Below are 23,009 nucleotides of genomic sequence, written 5' to 3' on the forward strand. Positions count from 1 at the left end.
TCTCTCAGGAAGTGTCAGCAGGCACCCATAGGCAATAGATTTTCGTCTGAGCCAGATCAGTCAGCTGTCATCTCAGGTCTAAGGATATTTTCAGGACTAAAAGAATTTGAATACATTTTACACTCCAGACCGTAACTGCTTAATGAATGTATATTATTATATGTCATGAAAGAATACAAATGTGACATGTAAGTAATAGTGCAATCTGTTTTCATTCATAGCATTTGGCCATTAATGTTTTATGTTGTTCTTGGAAAATCTGTGTAAATCCAATAGGTTTACAGAAGATGTTGCAACTATATGGAGACAGCACAATAAGTATATTTTTTTTTTCACAAAGGGTTATCATGTTTCTGAAATGCATTAGGTTATGAGGCTAGATACAATTTAAACTGTTCTTTTCAAAAAAATCTGCTTTAAACCTGATCTGTTGAAATGTAAAAGCTAGAAAACTGACTCTAGCCCTAAAAAGCAGCTGATGCCAAGTGAGTGCTGGTAGATGTAGATCTATGCAATATCTGTTCTGTGTACTTGTAATGTCTGTAGCTCTTAGGCTCACACATCCAGATAGCACAAATTAATTCCAACCTGGAACTCTGCCATCTACCTCTACTCAGAACCAAATATACACAGATACACTATATTGCCAAAAGTATTGGTCGGCCTGCCTTTACATGCGCATGAACTTTAATGGCATCCCAGTCTTAGTCCATAGGGTTCAATATTGAGTTGGCCCACCCTTTGCAGCTATAACAGCTTCAACTCTTCTGGGAAGGCTGTCCACAAGGTTTAGCAGTGTGTCTATGGGGATGTTTGACCATTCTTCCAAAAGCGCATTTGTGAGGTCAGGCACTTATGTCGGACGAGAAGGCCTGGCTCGCAGTCTCCATTCTGATTCATTCTAAAGGTGTTCTATCGGGTTGACGTCAGGACTCTGTGCAGGCCAGTCAAGTTCCTCCACCCCAAACTCACTCATCCATGTCTTTATGGACCTTTCTTTGTACACTGGTGCGCAGTCATGTTGGAACAGGAAGGGGCCATCCCCAAACATGAAATTGGGAACATGAACCTGTCCAAAATATCTTGGTATGCTGTCACCTTAAGAGTTCTCTTCACTGAAACGAAGGGGCAAATCCCAACCCCTGAAAAACAACCCCACACCATAATCCCCCCTTGCACCAAACTTTACACTTGGCACAATGCAGTCAGGCAAGTACTGTTCTCCTGGCAACCATCAAACCCAGACATGTCCATTGGATTGCCAGACAGAGAAGTGTGATTCATCACTCCAGAGAACACGTATCCACTGCTCTAGAGTCCAGTGGTGGCGTGCTTAACACTACTGGATCCGACGCTTTGCATTTAGGAGTGAAACCCCTGCGCTACCTCACTATTGAGAGAGACAAAAAAAAACCACATAAGCAGAAAATAAAATAAAAGTTGTGATGATAGTTGCTGCTGCTAACATCAGATTGTGTTCACACAATAGTAGAGCAAATTACAAATAAATAAGTGATGTAGCGCTGCTATATAATAGCTAAAAAAAATGAAAAAGTGATATAACTGAATAAAATGTCCATAATGAGTCCATAAATTTAAAATCAATAAATTAATATTAGGTAATAAAGATTCTGCCATAATTCATGTGTTTTCTTCTTGTGCTGGTATCCCAAACACCATCAAGTGAAACAGTGCACATAACATATAGTGCCACCTCAGTGCTCACAGAACTCTCACCTCAGAGCACATGGAAATGCGCTTTATAATATCAAATAGACAAAAGGATTCTTCACTTTTTTAATCCACAACCATGTGATTGTAATCAGACACATTTTGAGCTTTCAATAGATTGTCAAACCAGAGACAGGGATTGGTCCCTTTAAGGGTGAAGGAGGTCACACATTTCTATCCTTAAAAGGGAACAAAGGACACTCCCATGGTGCAGTATGTACTAGTAAATACATTTATTAAGAAGCAGTAATACACTCACATGTAGTAAAAGAAAAAATGCCATAAAATCATCAGATGCAGGCTTCAATTGTTGTCAGCTGAACTCACTATTCATATCTGCCCAGAGCCAAGCCCCATACGCGTTACATCACGCCCACGTGACTTCATCAGAGGGATGATGATGAAGTCACATGGGTGTGATGTAACATGTAAGGGGCTTGGCTCTGGGCACTGTTTCACTTGATGGTGTTTGGGATACCAGCACAAGAAGAAAACACATGAATTATGGAAGAATCTTTATTACATAATATTAATTGATTGGTTTTACATTTATGGACTCATTATGGACGTTTTATTCAGTCACAACATTTTGCATTGCACTTGGTGATAGAAGGCTTGGATGCAGCTGCTTGGCCATGGAAACCCATTCCATGAAGCTCTCTACGCACTGTTGTTGTGCTAATCCGAAGGCCAGACGAAGTTTGGAGGTCATTAGCTATTGACTCTGCAGACAGTTGGCGACTTCTGCACACTGTGCTCTTCAGCATGCGCTGACCCTGCTCTGTCATTTTACGTGGCCTACCACTTTGTGGCTGAGTTGCTGTTGCTGTTGCTCCCAGTTGCTTCCACTTTATAAAATCACAGTTGACCGTGGAATATTTAGTAGCAAGGAAATTTCACGGTGGCAACCTATCACGACACCGTTCTTTAATTCACTGAGCTCCTGTGAGTGATCCATTCTTTCACAAATGTTTGTAGAAGCAGTGTGCATGCCCAGCTGCTTGATTTTATACACCTGTGGAGTGTTCTAATACTTCTGGCAATATAGTGTATGCGTGCCTAAGGTTTGGTGTGAACAATGGAGATATGGCATGGATCTCAAAGTACAGGTAGGTGTCGACTTTTCTTGTTTGCCAGGGCAGAAGTTTATGATGCAAGGAGTTTGATAAAATATTTCTGTACCATTCTGTATAAATTGAGTCCAGACTGAACAACAAGGCCTGTTTAAGAGGCAGCCAGGGTTGAGCTAAAAAATTAGGTAAAACTTATAAATGAACTATAAAAAGCAGGTCCCACAGCACTCTGATTCTGGGTCATATGACCGGATATTGGCATATTACATTTGACATGGTGGGTACCAATATTAACATTTCAGTTACCGACAACTCTACTGACTTAAAGTGATACTAAACACACTGTTTAATATGCAATATTCCTTCTCTTTCTGTATATGGATGATAGCAATGTAAATATTTTACTGAAAAAAACCATCTAAGTACCTCTTTCTTAATCAATATAAATGGCTGTCACATGACCCAGCTTTTTCCCAGCCTGTCTGCAGGTAAAAAGTGGCGGGAGGAGCTTCTAGTCCTCTGCTGCTTGTCACATGTTCAAAAAAAAAAACTGTCTTTGGAATACAGAGTAAAACTAAATCATTAATATCATCAATAAACTTTTTTATATTGTCATACAAACATATATTTGAAATTAAAGTTGTATTATTTTTGGCAATACCATGGTGTGGGTGGATTTCTGCCAGTCACAGGCTGTGTCATGCCACTTTAGTCTTTGTCCTAAAATAAGAAGGAGGTGAAGCTTCCATCAATCAACATGTAATGTCCCACCCCATTGTGTGTAGCTGGTTAGTGGGCATGGAGGAGGAGGAAGGGAGTGGGCTTTCATTTCCCACTGTGTATATGCCCACATGTGTGACTCTATAGTCAATGGCTGCTCAGATGTGTTAGGGAGGAAATGCTCAGGGTAGAAATACACTGAAAACTGATCATATGCAGTAACTTCCAACACTACTCTGCAAAAACCCCAACTGCAGTGGGGACATGGACAGGATGAGGAGAAGGAGAACAGCAGGATCAACCAGGTTTTTTTACAGAATACAGAAAATGAATCCCATAGTGACTGAGTAAGTATGAACAGCATGTAATACAGCATTTATTGATAGTTTTTAATGATGTGGGTTAATGGCATTTTAAGTGCGCTCCCGCTGGCAAATTGTTTTGAGTCTACTAGTCCTAATTTCTAGGCACAATTCTTTGACATGCAGATAATTTGTGAAACATAAAGTTGATCAAGATTCTGTTGCTGTGTAACAGCCTATAGACTAATATTTGTGTAAACTCCTTAAATATATGCAGTCTGTAAAATATGCTGTCTGAAGCCTATTAATGACAGTAATCTATATAAATTGTATGTAGTATAAAACCAGGTTCATAATTGAAAACACCGATAATAGCAACATTCAATGTCATGTCTGACTGGAGACTTGTGCTGAGTGGTTAAATGCTTGTTCTCAGTTTGTTTCCACGCAAAGCGCATCGATTCCCCGTCACCATCAAATCTGCTTCTCTTCATGTTGCCATGTGTAGCCTTTGTCTGTTCTGCAGTCTTTGTTCTGAATAATGTTCCTCTCGTTTGACTTGCTCAGACTGCGTGTTATCTCTGGCCAGACAGACACTGGATGCTCCCTCCGCTACCACATAGTATCTCAGTATGTGTCATCTGCCTGGGCTTGTTCCAAGGGCAATGTCATATAACTGCTGTAGCAATTAATTGAATTGTTATACACAATAAGCTAAAAATGGAAATATGATAGAAAACATCCTAATGCAGCCTTCTGTGTAAAACTCTTTGCTCAGTCCAGCCACATAATTATCGTAAGGCTTCTGACCCACCAATTTCTTTGTTTCTTAGATCGGTATTATGTTAGTATGGCCTTGAACTAAATCTGTGCTAATGGTGAACTGAGTATGTGTTCAAGGCAGTTAAAAATAATTCAGTAGTCCACTAAACAGTCCTAATACAGCAATGAACACAAACATTTTAAGTGATACTCTAGATGCAGAATATACAGAAATAGAGAATACAAAGTTTCTTTATGAACAGTTTTGCCTGCTAAATATGTAATTCTGTAAGCCCATCTAGTGATTCACACGCTGCTGAATCACAGCAATGGAGCAGAGTGGCCTAGTTACTTCCTGTTAATAAAGTTACACAAGTTGAAAAAGTCAATTGAGTTCCACAAGTAGAAAAAAAATATTGAATAAATTCAAAACCTACATATACCTAACTTTATTTCCAGAGGAAGGCAAAAAAAATCCTTATAAAGCATGGTCCAATTATTTTTTTTTTTTTTTAAAAACAGCAGCCCGGATCCTCCTTTTCTCGGGTCCCCTACTGGTGCCCTTGCACTCATGCGGGCTCTCTTTCAAGCCACCCCCCTGTGTCTATTGACACAGAGAGCCAGAGAGCGTGGCTCAGCCCCACCCCCCACTCCCTCTTCACAGGATTTGACAGCAGCAGGAACCAATGGCTCCTGCTGCTGTCAATCTGCAATGTGAAGAAGGAGAGAGCGAGAGAGCTGTTGCTCTCATGCACAGTGCTGGATTGAGAATGGGCTCAGGTAAGTATGGAGGGGATTCTGTGACACAAAAGGTTTTTTTTACATTAATGTGGAGAATACATTCAGGTAAAACATCTTTAGGGTTTGGAACTACTTTAAGCTTATTCTCTAAATGCTCTAAGAACATCTAAATAGGAACTGAAAGAATCTGTGCCTCGTTGAAGAATGCGATCATATTTTAAACTCTGCTACCTTCTTGTCTGGTGTGGCAGTGAGTGTCAGAGACATTTCTTAAAGGTCAGAATTGTTTCAGCAGATACTGCAAAGGGTGCATGTTTCCATTAAAACGTATGATGGCATCTATTGTTTGTGTGTATAAAGAGTTAACTGTGTACCCCAGTGTCAATCACTCTCAGGCTACTGGTACTTATATTGTTGTCCTGCAAGCTGGACAGTTTCTAGCATGATGGGGAAGATAGTGCAAATGTCACTGTTACGGTATAGGGGCCCGGCCAATTATCAATTCCTGCTTACTGATCCGGAGTGTCACGATATGAGTTCTCTGCCAGCCCAGTTATTAATCCCCAGGTATTAATTCCTTGTTCCTAATCCCTCCTGGCCATAGGAAGAGCCTCCTCCAATTAGTATTCACTCCTGTGTGCCAAAGGCCCCTAGCTGTAATTAAGGCTCCCCCTCCACAAAAGGTCCCAAATTCAATTAGTGTATACATCCCTAATTAGTGCCTTACTTTTGTATTAATGTATCTCCCCCACTGTTACACTGTTTACAGCTGCAGATTAAATTATTGTGTCCATCCTGTTCAACCAGCCGTTTGCCTAATTCTAATATCCTCCCCACTAATTAGTGCTTTACTTTTGTATTAATGTATTTCCCCCACTGTTACACTGTTTACAGCTGCAAATCCAATTATCCTGTTTTTGTGTCCAGCCTGTCCAACCAGTCTTTTTTGTTTACAGCTACAAATTTAATTACTGTAGTTCCATTCCTGTCCATTCTCTTCATTGTCACCTGCTAATGACCCCCCACCTCTCATCCTGCTCAGGGGGTTTAAGAGGCCAGTACTGGTCTTTCTTGTTGAGCCATTCTGCTGGGCAACCACTGGGGGGTCCAGCTGGACTCTAGTGGCCCCCTGGCTCTGCCTGAGCCCCATTGGAGGAAGGGGGACCCAAGAAGCTACATCAGCCCTGCCTGAAACGCTATCAGCTTTGCCGGAGACTACTACATCAGCTCTGCCTGAGACCACCGCATCAGCTTTGCATGAGTGTATGCTTCCCTTGTGCTGACTGCTTATGAACTGCCTATTGGATTACAAATTGCTGTAGAGCCTTTAACTTTGCCCACCGGGGCTGGATTACAAGTATTTTGGACTCTCTCTCCCTGCACTACTCCCCATTGAGTGAATGTTGTCTGTTATAATAAAGCTTTAAGTGTTTGCTGTCTGCCTTGTGTGTTCTGTCCCGCTTACCCTCCATCACAGTCACATTGTGGTGGTTACGGTGGGATCGGAGACTCGCCACAAACCATCATAGGGCTTCAGAATGCTAATCATTAATCACTACTCTTTGAATAAGGTCTTCAAAAACTTACTGTGTCAAACACTTTTGCAAAGGCAGGCCACCTGGCTGGTATTCTGTCTTTGGTTTACCAAGTCTACCACATGCTGAACCCTGACAAGAGAGAGACAGCAAACCATTTGGTTGAAGTGAGCAAGGTGATGACATATTTTATCAATTATCCTGATTATAGAATCCCCTAATATCACAAAATTTATAGGACGTCCTGCTGTACCTTCACTATCCCTACTAGATGGGCTGCACTCCTGGCTGTTAAGGGTAGTAATGACATCTAGGACTACCTCGCAGGGTTTGCCACCCACACATCTTCACCCAACTTGGCAAACACAGAACTGACCTACCTTTTCTGTGAATCCTGCCGCTCCTCTAACTAGCAGTAACCCACCTTCCATCCGATCATCCTGGCTTACCCCACCACCCTACACATCAACCCCATTAACTGCCTGCTCAGTGAGCAGAAGATTTCTATCAAGGTTGCCAAGTTAAGGCTGCCTGTCACTTGCCTGCTTACTACTCAATAAAATAGTCAAATCCCACATCTGTTGTGCAAAATATTATTTGCATATTGCAGATTTCAGACACCTGTGCCTGTAGCATTCCTAAAAATACTCTGAGCCCCTCTAAAAATCCCCCTCGCCGTTACACGACATAGCCCTCTCCACTTCTGGGAGTGCGTCATTACTGTCTGTGCTCGCCCAGCTGTCCATCCCTCAGGTCCTGTATAAATGTTTATGTAGCTTCTGGGGGAGGAACAAAGGGGAATACTATAGAGTGTTACTTGAGGAATGACAGTCTTGAGTCTGATGTAGCTGTTGATGTCACATTCAAGATGGCAGTGCCTAGCAGCAGTTATGGGCATTTTGGATGTCTTGACTAGGGAGGTTTTTACAGGTAAATAACATGCAAAAAATACTTAAATGCACATAAAATGTTTTGGGACGGTTTTTGTTGAAATGAATGGTCTGGTGACTGGGCTCCTTTAGAATTAATCTGTTATGATAGCAGTTTGCAATTGCTCCTCCTCCCTATGGTATAATAATTGTCAGGCTGTTATGCTTTTCTAATGGCATTAACACAGTGGGTCAATTATCTTTAGCAAGTAAGGAAAGTCAGAACACGTGTTATGGGTCAGTATGTTAACTAGTAAATCCAAAAGGATGAAGGGTTAAGCACAAGCTGATGGCGGACAGCTTGTGCTGAACCCAGGACTCTATCAGAGGGCTTCAAAATTACGACTGGGAGGAGGCCGAGGAACATTCATACCTCTGTCTCCTTTACATGGAATGAAATCGGAAATAACTATTATTTCAGGATTTCCAGTTTCAGATCCTTCATTCACTGGCTGATAAAGCCAGGGAAGCATCTGAGCAGATCTCTGTTTGGTTAGGTGCTTTGGAAGGCAGGGGAGACACTAGTGTATTAGACCCCTAATGCCTCCATAACGTGTTCCTCTCATCTGCCTAATGCTATCACATGAGCGTTTCATTACCCCTTGTGGTAGTAATAAAGTTAAATAAATAAAAAAGTAAAAAAAATAAAATTATAGCACAATTGTTATTTGTTACATTAAATCAATTTAACTGACAATTGCGCGGTCATGCAACGCTGCACCCAAATTAAATTTACGTCCTGTTTTACCACGAATAGAGCTTTCTTTCGGTGGTATTTGATCACCTCTGCGCTTTTTATTTTTTGCACTATAAAAAAAAAATCGACAATTTAAAAAATAACTATACTTTTCACTTTTTACTATTTTTTTTATTTTTTGCTAGTAATGGCAGTGATCAGCGACTTATAGCGGGACTGTGGCGGGCATTCTGACACTGGGGGAACTGACTTGGTATCACTGACTTACCCATTGACACCAATACAGTGATAATATGCCATGCAAAGCAGTGTGCAGGAGCTGACAGGGAGGAGAACTGATTTTTTTACTAACAGTTCTCCCCCCGTCAGAAATCCTTGGTAATCACTGGACATCGGCGAGTACCAGGACTGACAGCCATGGCCACAAATGGCGGCACAGGTACGGCATATGCGCGCCCCCTACCCGGAAATGCAAAATCACGTATATGTACATGATTTTGCACACTGCTGCCACCCTATAGCAGTATTTCTGCTATGGGGCGGTGCTAAAGCGGTTAAAAACAATAAAAAAAATTAACTATAACCTTCATTGACCTGCGCTCACCCACAAATGTAAACGTAGCCCAGTGTGCATACGTGTATGTAAACTGCAATCGCACTACACAGGTATCCCTGGGAAGCAAAGGTATACCTACAGGGGTCACAATTGTGATCCAGCCCCATGCTCCAGGGGGCTCATGTTCCTCCCCTGTACAACTGGATAGAATGGGTGGAAGGAGTAGCATATAGAGGAACCGATCCCCTCCATTTTCTTCCTGCAGCTGCTTAAAGCCAGCTTCTCCTAACCCTCCCGCAGGCATTGAGCAGCTGAAGCAGGAAAATAGAGGGGATCAGTTCCTCTATATGCTGCCTCTGCTGCCCCTCCTATCCAGGTCCTGCAGCCCCTGGGTCCTTGTGTGCTTTCCTGTCCTCACCTCACCGCCCCCATTACGCACATCACTGCCGGGTTCCACCCTCCCCCCAGCTGCAGTGGGGGATGTGTCAGGATGGAGAATTGAGAAGGGGGCGGTAAATATAAGCTCTGTTCATAGCTGTTTCTGTGCATTCATTCTGTGCTGCTGAGCCTGCATAGAAGAAGATTGAGGGCTGTGTCCTCCATCTCCTTTCTCTGTCTCAAAGGTGGAACATCAGAGGTCTGTTTAGACACCTGATATCTCACCAAAGCTCCCCAACAGGGCTCTTAAAAAATTTTAAAAAAGAATAAAAATTGTTAAAAAACATAAGATAACATTAGAATAAAAATTTAAAACTACTGACACCAGTGGCAGAACTACTAGGGTCGCAAAGGTTACATTTGCTGTTACCAGTCCCTGGCGTTCTGCCACCGTGGGGAGGGGCCCAAGACGGCAGAAAAGGGACCCATTGCAAAACATGTGAAAGGGTCTAGCTTCAGGACCGTAATAAAGTGTACCTCTACTGTGATCGGAATAAAGGGCCCTGGAATCAGTGGGAAGGGCCCCAACCGGGGATCGGGGGGGGGTCCTTCATGGTCTCTTGCACTGGGGCCCTGAAAGTTCTAGTTATGCCACTACTGCGAATGTTGGAGTGAGAGCAATAATTCTATTGCCAGAGCTCATGGTTAACTTGTATTAAAAGCTGAATAGTAAAGGCTTTTAATACAAAGACTTTGGAGATTTTTAAGGACCATTGTTTTTCACGATATCACTGAAACACACAATTTTAAGACTTGGCATGTTTGGAATCTAACCTGATGCCACCCCATCTTTTCTATTTAATGAAAAATTGGGTATTATATTGTGTTTGTGTGCATTAAATCTATTCTATTCTAATTTTTCCTGCAAATATGTGTTTGATCAACAGTTGGGCAAATATCATGCAACATAAAAAAATTGCAACTACTATCTTTTTATTTTACAAGGCCTCTGATTTCAAAAATTATAAAATGTTCTGAGGTTTCAATGTATTTTTAGCCACAATGCAGATTTTTACATGTGAGCAAAAAATGAAAAAATTGCTCTGATGTTGAAGTGGTTTCTCAACAGAGAAAATATTGAGAACTGGTTCACACCTGAATCACAGAGGAATGCAGTCTACATTCCTATGTGACTCAGTGTGGTGCGATTTTCAGCCAATTCATTTGAATGGACTAAAATTGCACTGGATCGCACAAAAAAGTGGTGCATGCGCTACTTTCCAAAAATGCACTGCACTGAATCGCATGATACTGATATACCTTGCGATCTGGTGCAGGCAGATGCACTGTGTTTGCAGTCAGCTTTTGAGATGTCATTAGGAATAACAGCATATTGCACACCCAGTGCATTTTGAATGCTGCATGGGAAAAACGCATTGGAACACGGTTTTCCTGCACCATGGTCTGGCGCAAACCGGCCCTGATTCCGGCTGCCATTTATTATAGCTGTTTGCCTTTTTATTGTGAAATTAAAATATATACAAATAGCCTCATATTTGCATGTATGATCTAGCAGTGCTTTGCAGAAACAGCAGCCTTGGTTGTAAATATGTGAACAAACACCCATCCACACCAAAACACATAGTAAATCTAGTAACATGCTCAAGGAGATTTATTTAATTATTTAAGGTACTCATATAGTGCTGTCAGTTTATACAACGCTAAAAATACATAAAAAAATTGCTTCCAAGTTTTTGTGGTTTGTAACTAACATGCAGTACTGTATATTAGGGACTGATGTGAATGTACAATATATATATATTGTACATTCACATCAGTCCCTGATGTACAGTACTGCATGTTAGTTACAAACCACAAAAACTTGGGAGCAATTTTTTTGTGTATTTTTAGAATATGTTATCCTTAAATAACCTATTTTTTGGAGGGGGATTGCCAATCAATTTATGAACTCTTTTGTTGCGGTCATGTAGTGTTTTCCTATGTCTCCACCTGAATTTAAATTGTTCTTATGTTATTATCAATATCATTGCTTAATCTTGTCTTAGGCACATAGTAAGTAATTTGGTGAAATATAACACGACTTTGTTTAAGCAGCAATGATTTAATCGAAGTTCCATTATTTTCTTTTTTTGTTTCATTTTTCGTTTACATTTTTGTCTCTCAAAGCCTAAAGATTAAAATGCCACTAAAAGATATTCTTATTCTTCAAAAAATAATCCATACACATTCACAATTTAACGGCCCTGCAATCCATTTTTCATGAAATGTATTCCGACTCCAACTGTTGTATTAGTGACTTATCTCTTGCTGAGACCTCTATGCCTGGACTGTAGAAGCAGATGCAATCACTGCAGACAGTTTTTATCAGATAGCTGAACTCACCAAACACCTGTTTTTCTGAACCATGAAGGTCTTTCTTTAATGCAACTCGATGATAGCAGACAACAAGATGTTTCAGATGAATGAAAGGACGGTATTTGCAGGTCAAAATATGGTAATGTGTCTCCGGATGCAAGCAGATTGCATTAGGCCTAGGGACAAGCGGCCATATTCATCCCAAGAAGACAGAGTGAAGAAGGAAGAGGAAATGCATCACAGATATGCATGATGGGAGGGGACAGAGAAAACAGAAAAGGATGATGCCATGACCAAAATGTCCACAAGTTGGCAGTATATTAACATTAACCATAATTGTTCACTGTGTTATATTGTTAGACAATAAGTGTAAGAGCGCAAAATTGTTTCTTACTGTGTTTCTGCCTCCCTTTAATGTCCTATCTGAGCTCCCAAACCTCTCTTTTTCACTACCATTTGTTTAGACCTAGCAGTACATGTTAATTGTGGTAATTTGCACTGTTTTATGCACACTGCAAATCCAAAAGTTCATAGTCCCTGGTCCAGTTTGGGAGTGAGCAAGAGAGGGTGGCTACATTCCAACACAGTAGGAGCATGGAAAACAAACATAGCCATCTTCTAACAAGGAGCTGGATCACAGCAGCAAAAAAAGGAATTTGGAGATTTGGAGGAACCTGAGAACATTAGAAGGCACTTCTTTACGTGAAGAATACATACTTGAATAGTTTTCTTTTTTAAACCAGAGTTCAGTGTCACTTCAAGCTGCTTTCAGTTTATATTTTTTTTTTCTTTTTCCATTCCTTCTACAAGATTTGGCTTCTACTTTTGGCTTCTTCCACATATTAGAGGTATATAGGGAAAATATATTTTTTGTTATTCTCTACAGGTTTATAGAGATTGCTGTTAAACATGTCCAGTAAAAAAATTTAAAAAATCAAATTTCGTCATAAATTTAGACCAAAATGTATTCTGCGACATGTCTTTGATAAAAAAAAAAAATCCCAACACGTGTAAATTAATTGGTTTATGTGAAAGTTATAGCGTTTACAAATGGCGGTATATATACTGGGATTTTAAAATTTTTTTACTAGTAATGGCGGCGATCAGTGACTTATAGAAGGACTGCGGGACTGCGGTGAGTACTCTGACATTGGAGGGAACTGACTTGGTCTCACTGACATCTCCAGTGAACCAATACAGTGATCAATGTTAATAAAAAGCCCTGACACTGTACTAATGGCACTGGGCATGAAGGGTTTAACATGTAGGGTGATCAAAGGGTTAACTGTGTGCTGTTTTACATGATGTTCTGTGTTTGTGCTTCACTGAAAGCAAACTGCTTTGCATGGCTCTGCTGTGCACAGCCATGCAAAGCAGTGTGCAGGAGCTGACAGGGGGAGAATTGTTTTGTTTACTAACAATTCTCCCCCCCCTGTCGGAGATCCTTGGCAATCACCGGGCGCCAGTGAATAATCAACGTCAGGGACCTGGTAATTGACAGCCGCGACCGCAAATATGTGATTTTGCGCATCGCCCTGTAGAGTATTTCTGCTATGGGGCGGCACTAAAGCAGTTAATATTAAAAGCAAACTCACCCACCTGTCCATGTTTCCAGGCTTTATTTTGTTGCAAAATCACTTTGAAAAACATCCCTAGAATTTCTGGCTGTGTGTGGCATCTTCAGTAAGGACAGATGATTCACGCGGCATTTACCTCCTGGAATTCATCTTCGCTTAACTCAGCAATGCAGTCAGGAGGGTGTGCTTAGTTGAGGAAACCCCCTTCTTCCCTCCTCCACATGAAAGAAGACTTATGGAATGTATGACATCATTTTAGCTTAGGCCAGATACCAGGAAGCAACTGAAGAAATGTTAAAAAAGGTCAAAACAAGATAATATAATATAACTTTCTCTCTATTTGCTAAGGCCAGCAGCATACAGATTAAAGTGATAGCAGAGATTTGTTTTTGTTTTAAAAAAATATCAAACTTGTTATACTTACCTGCTCTGTGCAGTGGTTTTGCACAGAGGAGCCCGATCCTCCTATTCTTGGGTCCCCTGCTGGCGCTTCTGGTTCTTCCTCCTTGACCAGTGCCCCAATAGCAAGCCGCTTGCTATGGGGGCACTGATGCGTGCTCGCTCCCAACTCCCACTCTGTGTCCATAATACACACAGTGTCATGGCTCATCCTTGCCCCCTGCTCTCTCCTCACTGGCTGTGATTGACAGCAGTTTGAGCCCATTATTTCCACTGCTGTATCTCATCAATGAGGCGAGAGAGAGACCTGGAAGAGCCAAGGCTCCTGTGCACATCGCTGGATTGAAAGGGGACTCAGGTAAGAATTGGGGTTTGGAGCTGCACACAGAAGCTTTCTTACTTTCATGCATACAAATCATGAAGGTAAAAAACCTTCAGGCTTCACAACCACTTAATCATAGTTCATGTTAATTGCGAAAGTTTAGTTCCACTTTAAGTCTGTGTGAGATTTGTTGTCAATGTTGTGATTCTGGAGATGCTATAAATATAATTTTTTATTCCAGATTGACCGGTATGCTCAACAAGATCTGAAGAAGGGCCTTCACTTGTATGGGACAGAAGGAAACATAGGTCTCACTAATGCTTGGAGCATCATCCAAACAGATGTAAGCAGAATGTCATGAATCCAAATAATTTTCAGAAAGCTTATAGTGAGTTTTTGTACCTAGGTCAGATTAAGCAAGAAGTGGCATGAACATTTTTGCAATTTTGTTTGTATAGAATCTAGTTATATGTGTCATTACCATCAGAAAGTTTTATGCGGTTCGGTATTATACCTTAACACATCTGTTAAAATAATTTAAAAAGTGCATAAATGTAAGGGTTTAATCTCACTAGATGTGCTTGAAAATGCATGCATTAATATGAACTGCATTAATGTGAATTGCCATGCGTTTTCACATGCATTTCCTAGCACTAGCCAAATTCTCCATTTAGCTGAGCAACTATAGGTCTGTTCACCCAAAATGCAGCATTCTTAGGACATTAGTCGTAGAATTGTGTCTGTCTTAAAGCAGCAAAAAATATAAAAATACAGGGGATAGAAAAGAAATGGTAACATTACATGATTTGCATTAACATTTTTTTGCTTCCGCTGTGTGATTAGACACCTAGCTAACAGGTGGGAAGCCTTACTTTCATCATTCTCTTTTCCTAGTTTCACTCCAGACCTCTTCAATCCAACATACTCATGTCATGAAACAATTATATACAATTCTGGAATCACACAATGCTTCTGTCAAGCTAAAGTGCATCCTTAAATCATGGTGGATCTCCCATCCTGCCCTGGGGAAAGTCTTTTCTTTACATACTCTACAGGAATCAAAACTTTCCTTCTATATCGTGGAAGCCATCAGATTGTCTTTACAATGCTGGACTTCCTTTCAGCAAGGTCAGGGAACAATTTGGAAAGTAACACAGCAGTGGCTTACATAAACCATCCGGGGGCACCAGAAGCCAGGCTGCCCTAAGAAAAACAACTCTGATACTCTCCTGGGGGGAAATTCATACTCCAGCTCTCTCGACCATCCACATGTCTGGAGTAAACAATTGGCAGGCAGACTTCTTCAGCTGCCAGCGCCTAGAGAGAGTGGTCTCTGTACCCAGAGATCTTTCAAAATCCCCATGAAAGTTGGAGAAAGCCAGATGTGGACATCCAGTCCCCCAGTTTCCACAACAAGCTGAACAAATTTGTAGCCAAGATCAGGCCTCTAGCCTTTGTAGTAGATGCTTCCTTGATTCCTTGGACTCAATTTAAGCTGGTTTATGCCTCTTGCTTGGGTGAAGATTCTTACTTAACTTTTGTGCAAGAATGAAGCGGAAATGGTTCAGGTGATTCTCATCACACAAAAGTGGCCCTGAAGAATGTAGTGAACAGACATACTCAGACTTCTGTTGTGTAAGCTTTGACCTCTTTCATACAGATCAGACTTACTGGTCCAAGGCCCCTTGTTCCATCCTGCTTCTCAGTTTCTAGTTTTAGCTGCATGGGTGTTGAAACCCAAGTCCTAAAGCACAGGGGTATTTCTTTCTCTGGTATTCCCACCTTACTCAGAGCTAGAAGATCCAACTTCTGTAAGATTTACCATTGCACATGGAAGGCTTACTTTTCCAGGGGTGAGGACAGAAAGTTGAGTCCCAGGGAATACTCTATCACTTGTTTTGTGGCCTGTTTTCAGTCTGGTCTTGTCCATCTTCTGGCCCTGAGTATCCTCAAAGGACAGGTTTTTGCTTTATCCATTTTATTACAAAAACGTCTTGCCTCACAATCCCTCATCAAGACATTTCTTCAGGGAGTTGCTCATATAGATCCCCCAAGTTGACCTCCTGTGTAACCTTGAGATCCATACCTAGTATCTCTGTACTTCAAAGACCTCCCTTTGAATCATTTAAAACTGTTCTGTTGGAAGGCCACACTTGTAAGGGGTACCCTCCTGGTAGCCATTGCATCTATAAGGCATGTTTCTGAATTGGCACTTTTTCTTGTAAAGAGCCCTTTCTTGCTCTGCACAAGCCCAAGAACTAAAACCTTTCTTCCATCCTAACTAATGTGGACTCTTCTTTTCACCTCAATGAGGACATTGTTCTTCCTTCCCTTTGTCCTGCCTGAAAACATTACCAGTTAATTGCTTACATGTGGTCAGGGATGTCAGGGTCTACCTGCCTCTATTTGCAAGACTGAGTTCCTGTTTGTCTTGCATGTGATTCATCATAGAGGCCATCCTGATTCCTGTTACGCCATTGTCAGATGGATCATGCAACTAATTTTCAACGCTTACACCCTTGGGTACAGAGTTCGTTTTTTCCTTATCAGAGCCCATTGCACCAGGGCTGTAGGTGTCTGATGGGCTTTTCAGCATCTAGAATCTGCTTCCCATATTTGCAAGGTTGTCCCCTGGACCTCTGTTTACATGGAGGTGGATGTTTAGGCCTCAGCTTCAGCTACAAGGTGCTTCAAGCTGTCATCTGAGTGTTTTTTGTTTGCGTTTCTCAATCCTCATTTTCTTGTACGTCTGTTGGCAGTTCTGTTTGCTATGTTATTGCCCAACCCTTCAGTTTATTGCTTGGGTACATCCCATGGTCTAAGAATACAAGTCATGTACTGTACAATTAATGATAACAGGAATTTTGACTTGTAAATTCCTTATCTTGGAGTACAGGAATGGACACAGCCCCCTTATCTCTGGGTCTTGATCACTGCTTATTGCTTGCTAGAAAATTGCAGTCTTAAGGAGTGGGTGGGTTGTATGGTGCGACCTGGGGGAAGCCCTACCAAGTTTTTTGCCAGGGTCCAATTACCTGAAGGTAACTGCTTATAACCCATGGCCTAAGAATACAAGTCCTGTGTCATGTACTATACGCCAAGATAATGAATTTACAGGTAAGACAAAATGTCTATTTTTTTCCTTAAAATGCCACGGGTCAAAACTCTGGAATGTATTCTGGTCAGTTAATTACCTTCAGACCTGATCCCTTCACTGTTCATCCTGCTGCTGTTAATACCTTCATCATCATTAACAACAAAACTGCTGCCATTTTTTGCTAGATAATGAGCTGAAACATGTCTTCAAAATGCATTTAAATTTTAACTGTCAGATCCTAAGTCTTGTATGGGGATTCAAAACAATGTGCAGTAACTGGCAGCCTGTGCATGATAAGACAGCAAATAGACCCATGTTTCCACAGTCCTTTCCTTCAAATGAAGGATGTCTTGGCCATAAGTGTAAATTAAACATTAAACATACTGTACCTCCATTGTACTTTAAATGATAACTGCTTGGAATTCTTTTTTAAGATTAGGTACAGTTGGCTGTATTGCACTAATTTGATTTCAAACAAGGATGCAGGCACTTGAAACAAGAGCTAACAATAAAATTGTCCTTCAGTGGCAGAAAATGTCCATACTGTATGTTGTTTATAGCTTGAATGTTATACTCCTAGCTTTAAGAGGATAAGAAAATGAAAGAGTGAGGTTAAAGTGATACTAAAATCTTCTCGAGTCTTGAGCACGTCTGGCTCCTCCCTCCTATTGGGTTCCCCCATAGCAAACAGGCACGTTCCTCAGCCCCGGGTCTGTGTGTCCATTCATACACCGTGCCCCAGCTTGGCTCCGCCCCCTCCGCTGATTGGCTCACTGGCTGTATTTGACAGCATTGGGAACCAATGGCTTCCACTGCTGCCTCAGCCAATTAGGAGTGAGAGTCCCTGGAACCGAGGCTCTCATGGACATCGCTGAATCAAGAAGGGACTCAGGTAAGTGTTAGGGGGGCCTTGGGGGTGCTGCTACACACAGAAGGTTTTTTATCTTCATGCATAGAATGCATGAAGGTAAGAAACCTTGAAAAACTACTTTAATGCACTAATAGATTTCTTTAATCGCACAACGTGTTTTTTTTTTATAGCTAAAAAGCAAGAGATTAGAATATAATTTATGTATGCCTAAGAAAACAATTGTTAGAAGGTTCCAAATCGCTTTGTATGTACAGTATTTTAGTAATACCTTCTACATTGTTCTTGTATGTCTGTCTACAGTTCAGATGTTGTGGAGTTGCGAACTACACTGACTGGTTTGAGGTGTACAACACCAGCCGTGTCCCAGATTCCTGCTGCTTGGAGTTCAGTGAGAACTGTGGCCTACACTCCCCAGGAACATGGTGGAAAGCGGTAAGGGCAACCATATACACCAGTGCATGTTTACTATGACTTACGCATGAAGATTAAATTATTTTATTTGCCAGGTAAAATGTACCATGCTATGTACTAACTATAAAAAAGCACCCATATCTTAGACATAAATCGTTAGACAAAGAAAACCTAATCAACATACTTTATGTATACTGATAGCATATTCACATGTACATATAACTATTATTATAATTTCCCATGCTGCTGTACATCCCCAAACTGTGGGCCTTTGCTTGTCGTTATATGGACATTGGGGCACTATTTCTTCCACTTTCACAAAGGGGCACTATTTCTTCCACTGTCACAATGGGGCACTATTTCTTCCACTGTCACAACGGGGCACTATTTCTTCCACTGTCACAACGGGGCACTATTTATTCCACTGTCACAACGGGGCACTATTTATTCAACTGACACCAATGATGAAACACTATTTATTCCACTGACACAAATGATGGAGCATGATTTCTTACACTTACTCCAACAATGAGTCACTATTCCTCTCCGATACCAACAATGGCCACTATTCCTTCTCACACTGACCAAAGGTAGTAGGTAATTTTTTTACTCGTGCTAACCTAAGGGCAGCATGAGGTAGGAGCTTGGGGGTGCTGAAGCACCCCCATAGCACCTCCGAAATTCCCATGCCAGTTCTTGTATGTGTCAGTGCTTTTTTATTATATCTGCAAATCCAGTATCAATGCCAGGAAGCTGGGGACTCTTTTTTTTTTCCTGTGGAGGGATACAACTGCTCCGGCCACATTATGCAATAACCTTTACTGAGTCCTGGCAAGCTTTTTTTAGAGGCGGATTGATACACAGCCTCTCTGCTGCCTCCTCAGCCAATAGGAAAGCTCTGAAGCTCTGAGCTCTGCACTCTGTACATAGTACATTCCTGAGCTCTGCACTCTGTACGTAGTACACTCCTGAGCTCTGCACTCTGTACGTAGTACACTCCTGAGCTCTGTACATAGTAAGCTCCTGAGCCCTGCATGCTATACGTAACACACTCCTGAACCCTGCATGATGTATATAGCATCCCCCTGAAGCCTGCACTCTGTATGAAGCATCCTCCAGAACCTTGCACTCTGTATGTAGCATCCTCCTAAACCATGCAGTCTGTATGGAGTATCCTCTTGAACTCTGCCCTCTGTATGTAGTATCAACCTGAGCCCTGCACTTTGCACGTAGCCTAGCTAGTGCCCTGTGTTCTGTAGGTAGTACACTCCTGAGCCCTGCACTCTGTACATAGTACACTTATAAATTCTGCACTCTGTACGTGGCATCCTCCTGAACCCTGCACTCTGTACACTGAACACTCCTGAGCTCTGCACTCTGTATGTAGCATCCTCCTGAACTCTGCACTCTATATGTAGCATCCTCCTGAACCCTGCAGTCTGTACGTAGAATCCTCCTGAATCCTGCATTCTGTACGTAGCATCCTTTTGAACTCTGTGCTCTGTATGTAGCATGCTCCCCAATCCTGCACTCTGTACGTAGAGCATTTCTGAAAGATGCACTGTGCATGTAGTATGCTCCTCAACCCCGCACTCTGTATGTAGCCCACTACACACTCCTCAGCCCTTCACTCTATGCACAGCACAATCCTGAACCCCACACTCCTGGTTTTTAACAATGCCCCTTTAAGACCCTTCCCCTGTTAGTACAGATTGGGCAGAACCACCATTTGATGCAGTATGTCCCCGCCCCCCTCCCAGTGGGGGAAAGGGGGTCATTTGTATTGTGGTGGGAGCGTGGTTGAGATCCTGCACCTATTCTATGCAAAATATTCTCTGACCACCAGTATACAGGGGCACACTGACCCCCAGAATGCAGGGCTACTGGCTACCAGTATATAGAGGACATACCAAATCAAATGAAACTTGCAACCAAACAAAATCTCAATAGCAATAACTAGAGAATTTTTTTAGCTGGTTGCGGCTAGCATTGATATGTGTTCTCGCATCTAACGTGAATCAATGAAAGCTAAAAATGCAGCGCAACCCTTTACTTCCTCTATAACATTGTGCAAATGGATTTGTAAGTGCAATGGTAAAATGTATATATAAATATTCAATACAAATCAACCAATGTATTGCAATATATTCGTGGTGGTGTCACCCTCTCTGCAAAAATATTTTGAGAAATTGCAGAGCTGCAATGTGCAAATAATGGTGAAACCCCCTATGTACAATAATAATAGAAGAGGTGCACCCAGTGTATTAGAACACAGTAGTGATCATGTCACCTTCTCTGCAAATTTTAAGAATCTTAATAAATGTAAAATCGATGTACATATTGTACAGTTATTATTATGATATATATGGGGTTTCTTCACTATTTGCACATTGCAGCCCTGCAATATTACTTAACTTTTGCAGAGAGGGTGACACCATCACTACTATGTTCTACTACATTGGCTGATTTGCACCTTTGCTATTATTATTATACGTAGGGGATTTCACCATTGTTTGTACATTGCAGCTCTGCAATTTGTCAAAATATTTTTGCAGAGAGGGTGACACCAGCACTACTATATTGCAATACATTGGCTGAATTGCACTCTATAATCATTTTAAAATTGTATAGTCCATTTTACAATTTCATAGAGGAAGTGTAAAGTTGTGCTGCATTTTTTTGTTTTTTATTGATATACAGAGGAGGGGCCAACTGATTGCTATACTGCTGGGGGTTTAATATTGTGCAATGTTGGGGGTTAATTAATGTGTGATGCTGGAGGTTCATTACTGTGATGTGCTCAGCAATTATTGTGTGCTGTTGCGGGTTAATGTGACCTGCTGTGGGTTATTTACAATGCAATGTTGGGGGCTAATAGTTGTGTAATTTGAAGGGCTAATTGCTGTGCAATGTTTAGGATTAATTGTTCTGCAATGGTGGTGGGGTTAAATGACTGTGCCATGCTGAGGGTTAATTAATGAACCCTGGTTAATTACTGTGCTGTGCTAAGGGTTAATTTTTGTGTCCTACTGTGAAGTGCTGGGAGTTATTTTGCTGTGCTGGGGATTATTGCTGAATTTTGACAGCTATGGGTTATGGATATGGGTTTTCATTTCTGGCCCCAGCTGGGCTTATTTTAATCCGAGAGTCTCCTCAGTTCAACCCCAGGTCTTATTTAGTCTATACAAAGGGGGAAAAGTGTTATACTACAAATCGTAGATCATGAAGAAAAATCCACTTGCAGGCCACGCCCACATGTCCATGGTCGGCAGCATGCTTCTCGCACTGCATTAGCACCCCTACTCATACCTCAAGCACCAGCATAGCACCCCAAAAATATGTCTGAAGCCGCCCCTGTGCTGACCTCCACCATAGTTTACTCCCACTGACAAGTTATGCCAGGGAACTTTTACTTCCGGTAGCACCAGGCTGCTCTCTCTAAGTCTCAAGGGCAGTGAACAGGCCCTTTGCTTTACAAAGTAGGGCCTATTGGCATTATTACTGCTTTTTGCATAACCTATTCTGCTTCTGAAGACAATTAAATAAAGTAACTGCAGATGAGAGTCAAAACATATAATATAATAATAATAATAATATAATTAATATTTTTATTTTATACATTTAAAACATATATGCATAATATACTGTAAATTGAAAGAAAATATAGCGAACAGCTTTTTCTGCGGTACTGTACTAATTTTGCCATATGTCATCTAAGGTGAAAATAACCCATCAAATATATTATATTAGTTATTTGCATTTATAAGAGCTTACTCTATAAATATTTGTGTTGATGTATGCAACTTTTTCTGAATTTACACTTCCTGGGAAAGGAACTTTTTTGATAGTGGTGTAATTGAGTTATTTTGTTGTTTAACTTTTTTCATAATTCCTCTTCAGTGATGGGGAAGTAGGTTCGGCGGTTTAATCAAGTTGCTTCAAAACATTTATTCATTTGGACATTGCTAATTTCTATTTCAAATCTGTATGAAGAGGATGAAATATTTGTGGCAAAATGTAGAGAAACAGCAATAACTTATTCAAAAATAAGGTTTGGCATTTAAAAATATATATATTGTTTCATTCCAGCCTTGCTATGAGACTGTCAAAATTTGGCTTCATGAGAATCTTCTTGCAGTTGGGATTTTTGGGCTTTGCACAGCTCTTGTACAGGTGAGTTTGATCTGGATCTCCTTAACCACTTAAGCACCCTCTTCATTACAAGGCCGTTTTTCAGTTTTCAGGACTGTGATCCTTTGACAATTACTGCAACATAATAAATGTATTGTAATGAATTTGCACTGTGATAACACGTGTGGCCACTGGCAAAGAAGGTTTGATATACCCAAACCTAAACCTAAAGTATTGTAAAATGATGCAATGCCAGTGAATATAACAAGAACATACAAAAAAAACAATTAAACAGTGTTCAACATGCCAAACATGATGTCTCTTAAATCAGAGTCCATATATATTCAGATAAAAAGATCTTCCACCATGAATACACCAAGTGCCACCATCGTCTCAGTGCT

The 23,009-nt window shown here is 41.1% G+C and overlaps 1 protein-coding gene across 11 annotated transcripts in view; it reads left to right on the plus strand.

Moving 5' to 3' along the window:
* Positions 1-23,009, plus strand: part of TSPAN4 (tetraspanin 4) — a 1,204,586-nt gene that overhangs the window by 1,163,388 nt on the left and 18,189 nt on the right. For all 11 annotated transcript variants that reach the window (XM_089653563.1, XM_089653565.1, XM_089653562.1 and 8 more), the window contains 3 exons: positions 14,340-14,441; positions 18,367-18,498; positions 22,567-22,650. In XM_089653563.1, coding sequence (XP_089509689.1) covers positions 14,340-14,441; positions 18,367-18,498; positions 22,567-22,650 — 318 coding nt within the window. The remainder of the gene's footprint in view (positions 1-14,339; positions 14,442-18,366; positions 18,499-22,566; positions 22,651-23,009) is intronic.

Source organism: Staurois parvus, unplaced genomic scaffold (assembly GCF_062004578.1).
Source record: "Staurois parvus isolate SC_StPar_1 unplaced genomic scaffold, SC_StPar_1.0 ptg000715l, whole genome shotgun sequence".
In the NCBI taxonomy this organism is placed as follows: domain Eukaryota; kingdom Metazoa; phylum Chordata; class Amphibia; order Anura; family Ranidae; genus Staurois; species Staurois parvus.